Raw genomic sequence first — 16153 nt, forward strand, 5'->3', positions numbered from 1 at the left:
TAATCAGAACGATTTCATTAAGAAATCGGTTGCAAACTGACATTTAGATAAGGGATCAGTTGCAACAGGCAACTGCTGTAAGAGGCTTGTTACCCAATACCTCCAACAGCAAAACATCCATGTCATGCCCTGGCAAGTACTCTGTCCTGACCTTTACCCCACTGAACACGTCTGGGACGTCAATGGCAGACGTGTACGTCAACGTCAAAATCCACCCACCACTCTCAATAAACTCGGTGTTGTTCTCACTGATGAGTGGAACAGCATGAATCAAGCTGACATTGGTCGACTCATAAGAGGCTACTCCAAAGAATTAACGCATGTCTGAAAAACATTAGTTACGTTGGCTGCAAAACTCAAATTTCGAATTTGACCCACGATCTCTGTAACAACATATTGCGCCACCATCTCATCATACCAACCATTAGATGTGATTGTCTACTCCCCAGCCGATATGATCATATCATTTCCATTTGCCAATGCCATATAGATCAGAAGATATGTCTCGATTATTCCCACTACCCCCCTTTTTAGGCATAGTAATTTCGGCTGAGTATTTCCCAGCCTTTTCTGGCAGTGATAGGAAGCAAATTGGAAAGTTGAGTCTGTATGTATCTGGATATATCGACCGTACGAGTTCAAAGGAATAAAACTTTGTTGAGGTTAGTTTCATTAACGTCCAATACCTTACCCGAGAGTGTAAGCTAAGCTATACTGAAGATGGGCATCCCATGAGCTGTGTAAATAGTCAAAGGTGATACATCTCGGGATCAGGGCACATCCAAGAGGACACTCACCCGACTAATTGGATATAGGAGGTGATTGCGAGCTTTCTAAGGTCTTGGCATGTTGGTAACGACATCATAGAGACTCTGTTGACATAAGATCTCTCCAAAGTTTAGTGTGCCGTTACAGGCACGTGGAATCGGTCGTTGCATAATTTACAACATGCGTTCTCATTCAGTAGATCTTCGTTTGAGGCAAAACTTTTTAGCCGCTTTAATGTTAAAATCATGCAAATAACGCTTGATTTAACGTTATAATTTTTTCATAATGACACAGTTATACTAAAATGTGGTATATTGTTCAAGAGTAAATTGCACTCACATCCATCCTCATTAAGGAAAATATAAACTGATTTTCCGCAGAAGAATTGGTTGGTGCTGCTATTCATCAACCCAAAAGAAATATATGGCTAATCAAATATTACTGTTGAAAGTAGCAATTGATCTTATATATGTCATTTGATCAGAAAGACAGACTCAATCCGGGTTCTTATTACTTATAAGGACACATGAAAGTACTTCGGCCAACTGAAATATATCAGATTACAGAGACAAACGGAGAGTCGACTAAACTTAACGCTGTAGGGCGAGATGGGGTGAAATGGGATTGAACGTCGCGTTCAATTATATTATTGCACTTTTAAGTGACATGCATGCACGTGTGTGGCTGTTTGTATTAGTCCAGACTTATGCCGGTTTTATAGTGCTAGTACCTAGCTGCAGTTTAACATGAATACCCTACTCAGACACAGTATACCGACTCCCAGCAAACCCCCTAGTTTTATCACCTGAATGCGCCAGGCAGGGTCAACAATATGTTTTAACATACACTCTTCAAAAAAAATAGAAACGCACAGGTAGTATGTAGTTCATTGAACCTGACTACACAAACTACAAATCAGGTATATAAATTGGATATATGTTATTGGAAATTGTTGGTGGCCTGATATTCGACAAAATTTGTCGATTTGCAATGTCTTAAACGGCATTGTTTTCACACTTGTTCAAAAATGTCATGGACGAAAACAGTAGAGCAAAATGCACGTGCAAGTTATGGCGTTTGTAACCCGTGGTAGTGGCTATAAAAAGGCAAGCATAAGCCAATAATTTGTCATTCAGTTGTCAACATTTTTCAAGTTCGAAAAGCCCGAGACACAGCGCTGCCGATCGGAATATCGTCATAGGACGTATCCAAATAGGAGAATCGCATTCTTCACGCCACTTCAACGTACTGCAGCACTATTTGCCGCCCTTGTGACCGATACACACTGTTCAATTCCTCTGCAGACCGTCCGAGAACCGGCCGACCAAGAGTTACCACCCTTGACAGGATCGCTAAATTCAACTGTTCCACCTACGTACTCGCAGGGAGGATATCAAACCAGACTGTCGGGAACCATCTTCGCGAGGCTGGAATCCGAACCAGAAGACCAGTTATAGTCCCTGTTTTGCAACAGATCCACCGACAGCAATACCTTACAGCCTTAGAATTTGAGACGAGACTGGAGACGAGTGTGGTTTAGCGAGGAATCACGATTTCTTCTTCACCGGCGAGATGGAAGACATCGTGTTTATCGTCGTCGAAATAAGCGTATTGACCCACATTGTGTACGTGAATTCGACAATTTCGGTGGCGGTAGTGTCATGGTGTGGGGGGCCATGTCCTACACCACGAGATCTGACTTGGTTGTGGTTAAGGGAAATTTGTCAGCAAATCGCTATATGAATCAAATTCTTCAACCTTATCTTCTTCCAATCGTTGACAGCCAGAGGGAGCTGTTTCAACAGGACAACATTCCACCGCACACAGCTCGTGTCACGGTAGATTGCCTTCATAATGCCAACATCAACGGCTTGCCCTGGCCGTCGAGAGCTCCAGATCTCAACCCAATCGAACACCTCTTGGATGAACTCGATCGACGTGTACGTCAACGTCAGAACAACCCGCAGACACTCCCACAACTGGCCAACGCGTTACAAGCAGAATGGCGCAGTCTGGTCCACATAGACCTCATACATACACTCATACATACACCTCATACATAGTACAATGGCACCGCGCATGCGTCGTGAGAGATGGTCGGTGTTGCAACAGAGTTGACAGTAAATGGTCCATCTACAGGAATAGTGAGATGACATTTTCAAAGTGTGTGGCATCAAGTAAATTCAAATTGTCAATGCAAGAGAATATCCAGCCTAGATTTTCTGCCGAACACATTCCACTTGGCATAAAGGACAAATAGCTGTGGAAATTATATGAATGGACCACTGAAAATCAGTGATGACACAAGGTGTTCGCGAAAAGGGTAAGCATGTCCTGCCCTGCCGACAGCACCCGCCATTCTTACAATTATGTAAGTCAAAAAAGTTGTAAAAGTAAGTAGAGCGCTTGGGCGTTCGTAATAAAAAGACGTTTTCATAAGTAATAATGGTCGGAAATGACCTTGGCACAGATAGATTCCTCGTGGCAGAAGAGATGAACCCTTCACATGAACATGTCTGAAGTGTACGAGTGTGAGAAGTGTGGCTGATTGCCACTAGGAACACTATTTCAGTTATATCACGAACGCCAACGTGGTCTAATGGTAGAGCGTCCGCCCGCAGAGCGGGAGGTCCGGGGTTCGATCCGCAGCCGCGTCATACCAAAAGTCGTTAAAAGATGGTACTTGTTGTTACCCTGTTTGGCGCTCGGCATTAAGGGGCTAAAACAAGGACTGGTCGGCTCGGAGTCAGTATACTGTGTCTGAGTGGGGTATTCATGTTAAACTGCGGCATGGTATCTCAGTGTGCCAGCACTATAAATCGGCATCTGTCCGGGCTAGTACAAGCAGCCACACACACACATACACGTGCATGCACGTCGCTATATAAGTGCAGTAATCTTGGACGCGACGTTAAACCCCATTTCACCTCACCTTCAGTTATATCACAGCGTTAAAAACCGTCTATTTTTTTATAGAAAGAGGAAGATGACCACTGTGTGACCAAAAATGTTAAGTGACACATGATGAATCCTTTGCCGTTATATAGGTCTTATTTTTAAAAATAAAGTTTGGTGAAACCCACGAGCACCGGTATGGTGCTGAAAAATCTAGAAACATAATCCAGGCGAATCTGGGTTTCGTGCTTACGGTCTTAAGTTTCTGGTATGACTAAGGTAGCAATAGGTATAACCCTATTACTCCTACTCCTAAACGATTTACCCAAGGAGTGTTATAGTTACTTACCATGGTGTGACGGTGATTAGGGCAAAAATATTTGTTTAGAAGATAGGTCAGTGTGTCATGTAAATACAAGGAGGGGATTTAAACACAAGACGGTGGGACACTGCAGCAAATCCAAGATGACCCTCACTGGACTGGCCGTCGTTCTCCTGTGTCTGCCCATGGTCACGGAACAGCTGAGTTTCCTGCCAGACTTTTACGGTGCGTACTATTCAGTATATATTCTTAACATAGGATTCAGCCAAAATATCTTTCAAATTACTTTGAGCTAGAACTAAATGCTAATGAATCTAATAATGTGTGGTCCCTGGCTGGCAAGTGTGTTGTCCTTTGCTTGATTTTGTGAAGGTCAGTAAGTTCAATTCATGCTTCATGTTAGTAATCTGGACAAGAAAAGTTTGACCAATCAAAATTTACATTCCAGCTTTAGATTCCAAGTTCCATTAATTATCTCTTCGTTCAATCATTTATTCCCAATAGAGCAGTCAAGACTTTCTTTCACATCCGGTGATGACGTCACACTCACATGCCCGGTTACTCTACATCCGGGCGAGCAGTATGACAGAGTTGAGTGGACATTCCTGTCCTGTGGACGCTACTTCTTCACGATCCCCTGCTATGAGCAATCCGTGTGGTCAAGAGAACAAGGACTTGGGGTACAGCAAGGTCCAGTGATTCCTCAGATTCCTGAAGACAGTTCTGTGGAGGCTGCTGCTACAGTCAAGAACATTACAAATGGTCTTTCTGGATATTACCTCTGTCATGTTATTGGTACAGGAAGCACAGATCAGACCCACCTCCTCGACGTGTACGTTCTTAAAAGTAAGTGTTCTCATCCTCGGCACACAGGGGAATATTTCCTCTTCACTTGTCACTTTTAGATGACGTAGCTATTGAAGCAAGCTATAATATAACGTATAAAAAGTAAGTGTTCTCATCCTCGGCACACAGGGGAATATTTTAGCAATATTTCAGCGATATCACGGTGGGGGCTTCACACATTGTATCCATGTGGGTATTAGCTATTGAAGCAAGCAAGAAAGAAGCACCGAAACTACGGTAATGTAACGTGTTTCTACTTTGGGTTAATAATATACTCCTTTGGATTAACTTACAGATGCATCAGCCGAGCCAACACTGAAACCCGATCCCATTATCGCCATCAAGGGTTGCCCTGGATCTGTACAAGTCACATGCACGGACGAGGCCTATGTTCCTGGAAGCATCATGAGAATTTACCACGGAAGTTGGGCTCTCAGGGCAGTATTCTTCGATCTTCCAACAGTTTGCACCATCACCTATGACCCCGAGACCTTTTCTGAAATTGCATCTTGCCAAGCGGACATTGCAGTATCCATCTTGACTGGCAAGCTCACATTGCAAAACTCAGTCCACTGTGACGTCATCCGTCCCGGAGGCAAACGGATATCTCTCGAAAGACGCGCTAGGATTTTGGACCTCAATTCCGGCTCTTAAACAATAACAGTATGTCGTTATGGACAGGTAAATATCCAATTGATGACCGTCATGTTTCAATAAATATGAATGATTAAATACAAGCTTGCAGAATAATTTGTGTCTTTGTTTCTGTTATCTGATCGCCGTCAACTGTAACGTGCTGATCTGGTGTCGAGATATCCACCACAAGGCTATATTCCTACTTCATGCTTGTGATCGTTTCTATCATCATCCTTCGAAACTGTGTTAATGTTCTTGCAGGATCGAGATTCGAAGCCATGTGCTTTACAGAGGCCTAAGATGAATATTAGTGATTGTTTATGCACTGTCTACCAATCGTTGTTGTACGACGTGTGCACGTTTCACTATTACAAATAATACATATACTGTATATATACTGTTAAAAAAAAGAAACGCAAAACGGATATTTCGGGTCATAAAAGCGAAATATGTGGACCAAGATGTGCATACTTAAGAAGTTTAATGTGTTATAGTGTCAGTGACGAATTTCCCGTATCAAAATGAAGCTTTGTGCTTTATAGAGGCTTAAGATGAATATTAGTGATTGTTGATGCACTGTCTACCAATCGTTGTTGCACGACGTGTCCACGTTCCACGATTACATGTATGACCATACACCATAATCATATGCCGCAACATATTGCAAAATATGTATCAAAATATCGTTCGACCCTTCACTTACACTGAATATTCTTTGATTACAAATAAGTTAATGTAGTAGAGATACTCACAGAATATCACGTCACACGAGGCACGTTCACAGTCAGTAGTAGTAAGAGGCGTGACTCATCAGTGATGAGGTACCTGCTCCATTGACGTGCTGTGCACGTGTTGTTAGCACCACTTCAGCCCTCGACGTTGATGTTCTGTGGACAAAATTGGCCGTCTTACTAGGCGCCTCGCACGTAAGGGCGCCTGTAGATACGTAGACGTCGTCGGACTATCCCGTGTCGATGATGCGTGGTTCAAATCCGTATGTCTTGATGGCGAGGGGTTCTCTGGGTTAGCGGCAACTACCGCGACGTTCTGTCAAATGGTTTTTCTGTTGATAACGTCGCCATCAGTACTATATAATGTTCCTGTGGACGTTGAGTTGACGTGCGACGTCACGCTGCGAGTTACCGGACTCAAGATTCCTACCGGACATTTTCTCTTTAGCGTGTCATGGCGAAATCTCATCAAAACAAACCAAAGTGGTTTTTTCTCTCCGCACATGCGAAAAATGCTTAATAAAAGATATGGAATTGGACATCTGTTTTTATAGAGAACATTTGAAACACCTTCTCCCTTATAAAATGCAGGGTTGTGTTTTCTTCGAACATTTTCATAAAAATTGTTCTTGGTTTAACTCCAAAAAGGGTTTAAAAGTTTTAATTGACTCTAGAAGAAATTGTCAAAGGATGTTTAACACATGGAACACATGCTGCCTTCCTGTTGTCCAACTCTGATGGATAAATCGTGGAAATGTATTCTGCTACCGTGTCAGAATAACTGTGCTATATACAAGGCATGTTAAATTATTATTTTTGTAAAGTATGAAATGTGTTTACATGCAGAAAGAAACAGGTCGGCAAGTGGAGGTCACGACTTATAACCACACGGGTACCTGCCTCTTTCCCGGTTCTGGAACAATCATGTTCTACGTTGATGAAGTTTCCCTTTGGTCAGTAATGCATGTATTTTATATTGTGTTCACTGCTTTGTATGTACTTTTTTCGCATAAACACATTTTTAAGGGATCAGTCACACATTCAGGAGTTTTACTGCCGTCCTTGATAGGACCATTCCCAATTAAAGTTTGTCAAAAGTCTGATCAAGATCCTATGATTCAATGAGGGAAATTCACAAATTTGTAAAACCATTAATATATTAAATCACGACAACAATCAGATATCGTTCAGGAAGCGTCCCGATTCAGTCGTTTCCAGGCAAATTCGTCCCGATTCTCCCGTTCTCAATCCGCATGGTAAAAAACGTCTGAATCTGTCCCGACAGCGTCCCGATTCTCCCGAAAGCGATCCAACAGAGATCAGACAGTGACCGGACAGTGAACCGACAAAGATGGTTCTTATTCGGCAAAATCTGGACGCAATCTGGACTCAATCGACAAGAAACAATTTCTCCAAAACATGCCCGTTCACCACGACAGCGTTCCGATCAACAGGACACAGGTACCGTCCAGGCAGCTGGGACATTGTTACGATTTTGATCCGCTACTGCAGAATCTGTCACGACATAGTCACGATTGTAACCGACCAGACAAAATCGGCTGAGTTTCGCAAAAGTTACGGGACGCACCATACTGTAGGGAGTGCTTGGCCGACCTCTCTGGAACTTTCCCGATCCGCAGGACTCTGTGACGAATGTACACGACTGCACTTCAGTCAATGATAGGACATTCCAGATCATTGAGGATAGTAATCCGACTTTTTCACTTTTCGTGTCGTAGCGCTGTCTGATCTCAAACGGGAGCCAAAATCGGCACTGTGTGAACGCAGCCTAAGAAAACATGAAGGTTTTCGTTGAGTTTTTTAGAGAGGAATCATACTTGAAACATCAAACATTTTGTGGTGTATCATTGAAGCAAGGACTTCAATAAGTTCTTTCGTCTCTTTTTACATCCCCTTGGTTATGCAACATGCCTCAAAGGCTCTTAGAGAGTAGACTTCAAGGGCCTTGTTCTGAAGTAGAGTTATCAAGGTTTTATGTAAAAAAGTGGTGCAAGCAAAATAGACTGCATCTTTTTTCTTACATTTTCCTTTTGGAGTCTGAGAAAGGTTAAAGAAAAACATTAATATTTACTGGTATTTCATTGAGTATTTCTCTCTTGAATGTTGATAGACATGTGTTCGGTTCCATAATGTCATAGCTAATTAAAGTAAGCAAATACAGTAAACTACGGTTATAACGAACACGCTTATAACGAACTGACGGATAAAACGAACTTACTTTTTAGTCCCGACTATTTGCTGTAGTTGTGCTGTATATATGCTTATAACGAACTAAGATTGTAGTCCCTTTGAGTTCGTTATAACCGTAGTTTACTGTATTTTCTTATAGGCTTCTTCACCTGTAACATTGTGTATATATGTATGCAGAGCTTTAACCAAAAATTGCAATAAATTAACGCTGCTTACAATTCTGCTCCAAATATTGCCGAATGGTTTTAAACATAGTATGATACTTGCGAATTGATTTTCACTTTGTGTGAGTTTATTTGAGGATGAACCTTCATGAAATAAGGGCCAAACTGTATGAACGTCGGAGCTTGCGATGAACCTCAAATTGTGTCGTTCATTTGCTTATGAACTTCAGTCTGCGGTCATGTGACCGGCCTCTCTTCAATGGAGAAGACCGCCTCCGTGGTCTAGTGGTAGAGCGTCCGCCCGGAGAGCGGAAGGTCCGGGGTTCGATCCCCGACCGCGTCATACCAAACGACGTTAAGATATGGTACTTGTTGTTACCCTGTCTGGCGCTCGGCATTAAGGGGCTAAAACAAGGACCAGTCGGCTCGGAGTCAGTGTACTGTGTCTGAGTGGGGTATTCATGTTAAACTGTGGCATGGTATCTCAGTGAGCTAGCACTATAAATCGGCATCAGTCCGGACTAGTACACGCAGCCACACACACACACACAAACGTTCATGCACATCGTTCAGTGCAATAATCTTGGACGCGACGTTAAACCCCATTTCATCTCACCTCCAATGGAGAAGCCGTATATCGTGTAAATTAAAAAGATATATATTAAATGGCGTGACACTAAAGTTCATAAAGAATATAAATATGCGACCACATAGTCCCCAGTCTCCGATTAAAATAGACCTTCAGCAACCCATGCTTGCCGGAAAAGGCGACTATGCTTGTCGTAAGAAGCGACTAACGGGGATCGGGTGGTCAGGCTTGCTGACTTGGTTGATGCATGTCATCGTATCCCAATTGTGTGGATTGATGCTCATGATGTCAGTCACTGGATTGTCTGGTCCAGACTCGATTATTTACAGACCGCCGTCACATAGCTGGAATATTGCTGAGTTCGGCGTTAAACAACAAAAAACAAACAAACATATTCTTGCACGAGTACGCACATGCTAAGAACGAGGCTCTCCCGTGTTACGCGACCTTCACCTTGCTCCAGAGTACACTGATACATCCGGGAGAGGACAACACATCAATAACTCATCAGGACAATATCGCAGTATATCAGTCGTCGTTCCCTCGGTATATACAGGTGAATGATGTTTCTGTTAAAGCAATACTGCCTTTATGAAAAATACCGATAGAGACAAACGTTGTCTTGAAATATGTAATTGTCATTTCTATAGATTTTCTTGTCTGAATAACAAACATTTTCTAAGATTAAGTGTGTGAGATGGATTTAATGCTTCCTGTACTAATCTCTTTCTCTTTCTTTCTCTGTTAATTGTCACTAAATGTTACACTAACCACGCTCTTCTACCCGACTTAGTTTTGAAGACGATGACAATCGGGTTCTTCTTCATTCGAACTGTTTTGGATGTCACGGTTGACCGTACAAACTGCTGACATGTTTCGCCCGACTCGTCTTGTCTCAAAAAGAAACCACATGGCCAAGGGCGGTAACTCTCATTCATAAAATAGATAGATTATGTAAACATTGCAATAACAATATGAGAGGTCGAATCGGGATCTCTAAACCTTTTGTGTTTTAAAATAAATATTTCTTTTTTCTTCAGTCTGGATAATGTTGTCGGAAAGGATGTGTACCCGGCAGTCACTATCAAAATACACCAGTGAGCGAGAGAAATTCTGTGCTAAGATAGCGATAGGAGTGAGTGAGTTGGGTTTAACGCCGCTTTTAACAGTATTCCAGTTATATCGCGGCGTGTCAGCTTAATGTGGGAGGAAAGCCCGAAGTGATGCAGGTCTTAGACGTTTACCACTTCGGTGAAACCCACGAGCACGGGTATGGTGCTGACAAACCTAGAAACATAATAAGGACGAACCGGGATTCGAACCCACAATCATAGGTTTCTGGCGTGCCCAAGGGACGCAACTCTGCACAGCGAATCGCGGCGCCTTAGACGACTGGGCCACCCGTGCCCCCGATAGCGATAGGATCGATAGGGATGGTGACTTCATTTCCGAAAAGAAATTTTGGTGGAGAAGGGGTCCAGAGCCACAACGGGTGGCAAGGACTGCTGTAAGTCTATATTAAGGTATGGGAGTAACGATCGTCCTCGCACAACGATCGCTCTGTTGAACATGGCTCCAGGCATCTATCATAATGCAACAGCGATGTTGTACACTGGCTACTCGAGGACGTCAGGGGGATGTAACTCTGTACAACTGTATCACCAAGCATTTCCTCGTGGGTTTACATACACATCATTTGATATACAGGACATGATATACAGGCCTACCAATGTCAGTTTGTGCCCAAGATCGAATTGACTGTTGAACAAATATATATTTTTATTTTGTGTAGCAATTAGGACGGAGTATGTTTAACAACAGTTACTGTGATGACGTCCGCCCTATTTTGACATACGGTGACGTCGGTTCCTATTGCGGGTTAGTTGGGACTCGGAGCTGGACTTGAACAGTCCAGGTTAAGAAATCATGACGACTCTCAATGTATTCTCGTCTAGACTTATACTTTTTCTTATTCTGGTGGCCCAATCGTCATTTGAATTACGTGAGTAACGTTTTAATTATATTTTTGTTTTCTGATGTTTAGTTTTGATATGTGTACACTCTCTCCCTCGCTCACTCACCCATTTACTCTATCACTCACTCTAACACTCGCTTTATCACTCTAACACTCGCTTTATCACTAATTCTATCAACCCGTGAAGATTCCGGGGTGGAATAGGTCTTCAGCAACCCATACTTGCCGTAAAAGGCGACTATGCTTGTCGTAAAAGGCGAGTATGCTTGTCGTAAAAGGCGACTAACGGGATCGGGTGGTCAGGCTCGCTGACTTGGTTGATACATGCCATCGATCCCAATTCCGTGGGTCGATGCTCATGATTTCAATCACTAGATTGTCTAGTCCAGACTCGATTATTTTACAGACCGCCGTCATATAGCTGGAATATTGCTGAGTGCGGCGTTAAACAACAAACAAACAAAACAAAAACTAATTCTATCACTCACACACTCACTTACTCACTTACTCACTCACTAAAGCTATTCTCCTTAGGGCTAAAACGTGAGGTAAAACATAGATTGCTCGACATTTTCCACAAAATACAATTTTGCAGCATAAACGAGTTACCTTGGAGTGAGTGATGGGTTTACAGTATTTCACTTATTATGGTCAACTTTATGAGAGAGAAAAGCCCGCAGTGCATCTTCCCGAGACAAGGGAGTTAACTGACTGTAAAAGTCCGGTTTACACCCTTGCCGAACTAGGTCGGAATTTCTGGGCTCGATCGTAGCGCCACCAGTAGCGATTACGAGTTATGTCCCTGCTAAGCCCCTCCTATTGACCAACCAGATTCCGCCTATCATATTACTTGTATGTTTTTCAAACGAAATGGCGGGGAAATCTGCACGTGGAAATTCATGTTGTTTACGAACCGGATATCGATTTCGTAACGCGATTTTGATTGGTCTATGCATAGACTCGTTAGTCCAGCCAAATATAACTCCATAATCCCAGCCTAGTTCGGCAAGGGTGGAAACTGGACTTTTGCAGTCAATTAACTCCCTTGCCTCGGGTAAAAGGCGACTATGCTTGTCGTAAAAGGCGACTAACGGGATCGGGTGGTCAGGCTCGCTGACTCGGTTGATGCATGTCATCGATCCCAATTGCCTGGATTTATGTTCATGATGTAAATCACTGGATTGTCTGGTCCAGACTCGATTACTTACAGACCGACGTCATATAGCTGGAATATTGCTGAGTGCGGCGTAAAACAACAACCCAACACCCTTGCCTCGGGAAGATGCCCGCAGTGGTGCTCGTCAGCCACTTTGGCAAGTTCCATGAGCACGGAAATGGCGCAAACAAACCATGTATTATAATCAGGGCGAACCTTGGTTAAGAACAACGACTCTAACAGAATGGGTAGCCTAGTGGTTCAAGCGTTCGCTCGTCGCGCCGAAGACCCGGGTTCGATTCCCGACATGGGTACAATGTGTGAAGCCCATTTCTGGTGACCCCCGCCGTGATACTGCTGGAATATTGCTAAAAGCGGCGTAAAACCATACTCACTCACACACTCACTCACTCTAACAGAATGATCTTGGAATGCCTTAGCTAGATGATCATTTGTGTTTCGGTGACCGTGGAAACGACAAAAGCATCGCTCAATCAGATATTAGAAAAACTTCAATCTACTATCACACACCGTTTATTTATTGAAAATAGCATTTTCTGGCAACAATCCTGATTATGTCGCAGAAATAAACAATCACTTGAGATACACCGAGACGTCCGGAAGTGACGTCACACTGACATGCCCAGTGACGTTACAACATGGCGAAGAGTATGACTCCGTGACCTGGGCAAAGAGTTGGCCGGGTCGGTATGACAGAAGCGAGAGAGTAGCTTTCTGGAATAAACAATATCACTTTGTCGACACCGTTGCTGGACCCCGCGTGTCACTGACGCTACCCTCAAACAACACACAGCAAGTCGGCTACCACATCACCAACATCGCTTGTGACCACGACGGCCTATACTCTTGCAACGTTGTAGGCAGTAGGGCCACCGATGAATGGGTGACGATCGATCTCTTCATTTATCGTAAGTAATATTTACATAATTATGTTCCTTTGAAATACCGTAAATGTGTGGTTATAACGTTTTCAGGGGCTCTGTTTTATAATATGTGTGGCCTCAATCTGGCAGTTTGGGTTCGAATCCCGGATGGTCATCAACCCAAAAATGTACGAGCATATGTTATCAGAAATATAACATTTGTTACATTTGACCTCTTTCTAAATGGCAGTGTGTATTCAAAGCTAGTTTTGTTTGTTTGTTTTAACTGTCTATATACTAGCTAACCTATTTCATGCTTCTGAAGGAGGGGTGTGGTCGCCTAGTGGTTAAAGTGGTCGTTCGTCACCCCGAAGACCCGGGTTCGATTCCCTACATGGTTAGAATGTGTGAAGCCCATTTCTGGTGTCCCCTGCCGTGATACTGTTGAATATTGCTAACAGCGGCGTAAAACCATATTCACATACTCACTCATGCTTCTGAATGGTGGCTGGGCTGGTGTTCCTGCTATGGGGCGGTCGGGTAGCCCCGTGTTTAATGCATCCGATTTCCCCCATTGGTTCAATATGTGAATCTCATTCGTTGTGTTCCCGGCAAAGATTTTACATGAACATAACTAACAGAAACGCCATTCCTATTCACCCACTCACTCCTTTATTCAGATCCTGCTGCTTCGAGTCTCGAATTGACCCAGAGTCCAGCTTCGGTCCCGTATGATCAGGAAGTGAGGTTTACGTGCACCGATGTTTCTGGCAGCAGCGGAGGCTACTTTCGGTGGTATCTGTTGCTGCATCAGGCACCTGCACCTTACATCGAGGAACTTCCGTCCCAATCGACCTTCACCTATGACCCAAGAACGTGCTCCATGAATGCTACGAGCACGGCATCCGTAACCAACTCATGGAGATTCTACACTTACAGTGTAACGTGTGAGCTGATTCACCCGAGTGGCACCAGTATTGGAACGTTTGCCCCCGTGCATATTGCCCACCAACCTTAAACGATGGCGAACAGAAAGATCTACACACGACAGAATGCAAAATACTCCTTTTCAGAATTTACTCCACTTTTCATATTTTAGTACCGGTGAAATCGATTTGACATTTTTTTTTCAGAAAATATCTTTAAATTTCTCTTTTACCAAATTATGTGACCTGAAATAACGAATGTACAGTTGTATTTCTCGAAGTCTTCAAAGTCTATTTATAGTATGGAATTATATGATTCATATCAATATGTAATTCTAGGGACATCACATATACGCTGTCGTGGGGTATTCACATCGATGGCATTGTACACTGTAAAACTGATTCCTGCGACGGCAGAATGTGCATGCATATATTTCACTTCAAGGCGTAATAAAACTATTGTCTGCTGCACGACATGCTGTCTATAGCTTTAATGGAGCCCAGCGGGTCTTGATAATGCACATCAACGCTCACAAATGGACGTCACCTAACTGTACCGGAAGTCCCATTCCCGCGTTTCCTCCACTTCCGTTTGGTACACATTCCACTTCCGTTTGTCATGCTTCTTTATCAGAATCCCGGGGAACTTAAATTGAGTCCAGCGGATAATGATCTGTTACAAGAGCTACAAACACACATCTTATTAGCAGTTTGAAGTTAAATAATGAAAAAGAATAAAGTAAGAATTGTTGACATACTTACGTCATGAAATGCCACGTTCATCTCATCTGTCTTGGCTTGGATCAAGTGTCATTTCAACATGTCCACTTTTTCGATCCGGGCTAGGAAGGAAGACTTCATCATTTCAAATAAACCTTCCTCTTACTTATCTGTTTGAAGTTTTCTGATGTGTTCAGGGGCGGTCGGGTAGCCAAGTGGTTTAAGCGTTCGCTCGTCACGCCGAAGACCAGGGTTCGATTCCCGACATGGGTACAATGTGTGAAGCCCACTTATGGTGTCCCCCGCCGTGATATTGCTAAAAGCGGCGTAAAACCATACTCACTCACTCACTCTGATGTGTTCGACTTGATGTGTTCCTTAACAGAAATGTCCTCCTGGTACAGATGTTTGGAGCCTTGACATACAGTGAGTGAGTGAGTATGGTTTTACGCCGCTGTTAGCAATATTCCAGCAATATCACGGCAGGGGACACCAGAAATGGGCTTCAAACATTGTACCAATGTCGGGAATCGAACCCGGGTGTTCGGCGTGACGAGCAAACGCTTTAACCACTAGGCTACCCGACCTCCCCTTTGACATACGGGGAAAAACGAACAGAACTATGTCCACAATTTGCTATGCTATTTCACTTGTTCTCCACAAGGTTATTCCATATCAATTCATTAGAATGAGACCTCGTTAAACTACTGTGTATTATTGCCACAATTATCCATTACCATATTAGAACGCTCGAATAAGGTCCTCGGTTAAACAGTACTTCTGGTCGTATGACCATCAATGATTATACTGGAACAATTACAATCTCATTAAAATCAGATCTCCATTTTGATTGGTCAGTCAGAGGTATCAAATCACAATAAACCCTCTCTGAATGAAACATCCGATTTGGCGGCCGCATCACCGCGGAAGCTTATATTTCGAATAGTAATTCTTTTCTTTCATTGTCGGTAGGCATATTTAAATAACTATATCTACAATTATAGGAAACATATAGTTACTACAATATTCAAAGCTTGTGTTGCAATTTATCAAGTGCAAAAAAACACAATAGAAATCTGCAAAGAGAATGTATTTGAAGGTTTGAGGACTGTGACGTCATATCTGTTGCGTCACAATGAGCGATATGGCGTCATAATGGTGACGTGCGATGTAGAACAATCTTATTACTACCGCTAAACAAAGATCTGAGGACATCCCATTACGGGTCACGTCAGACCGACCTTGCGCGAACTTTGACTGACCAATGGAATGACCAATCAGAAGGCAGCTTTCTCGTGCTTTACGGCACTAATTTCAAATTGGCGACTAC

The 16153-nt window shown here is 43.1% G+C and overlaps 1 protein-coding gene across 1 annotated transcript; it reads left to right on the forward strand.

Moving 5' to 3' along the window:
* The first annotated feature begins 4066 nt into the window (after positions 1–4066).
* Positions 4067–5564, forward strand: LOC124113885. Its single transcript, XM_046474359.2, has 3 exons — positions 4067–4210; positions 4490–4831; positions 5127–5564. The coding sequence occupies exons 1-3, from the start codon at positions 4129–4131 to the stop codon at positions 5483–5485; spliced, it is 783 nt and encodes a 260-aa protein (XP_046330315.1). The 5' UTR covers positions 4067–4128; the 3' UTR covers positions 5486–5564.
* The last annotated feature ends 10589 nt before the right edge of the window (positions 5565–16153 follow it).

The sequence above is a fragment of the Haliotis rufescens genome, unplaced genomic scaffold (genome assembly GCF_023055435.1).
Source record: "Haliotis rufescens isolate VD_foot unplaced genomic scaffold, xgHalRufe1.0.p SCAF_12, whole genome shotgun sequence".
Lineage (NCBI taxonomy): Eukaryota > Metazoa > Mollusca > Gastropoda > Lepetellida > Haliotidae > Haliotis > Haliotis rufescens.

Coding starts and splice junctions, on each gene's coding strand:
- LOC124113885 (XM_046474359.2), top strand. CDS start 4,129: ATGACCCTCACTGGACTGGCCGTCGTTCTCCTGTGTCTGCCCATGGTC. Junction 4,211..4,489: donor TTTCCTGCCAGACTTTTACG/GTGCGTACTATT, acceptor TATTCCCAATAG/AGCAGTCAAGACTTTCTTTC. Junction 4,832..5,126: donor CGACGTGTACGTTCTTAAAA/GTAAGTGTTCTC, acceptor ATTAACTTACAG/ATGCATCAGCCGAGCCAACA.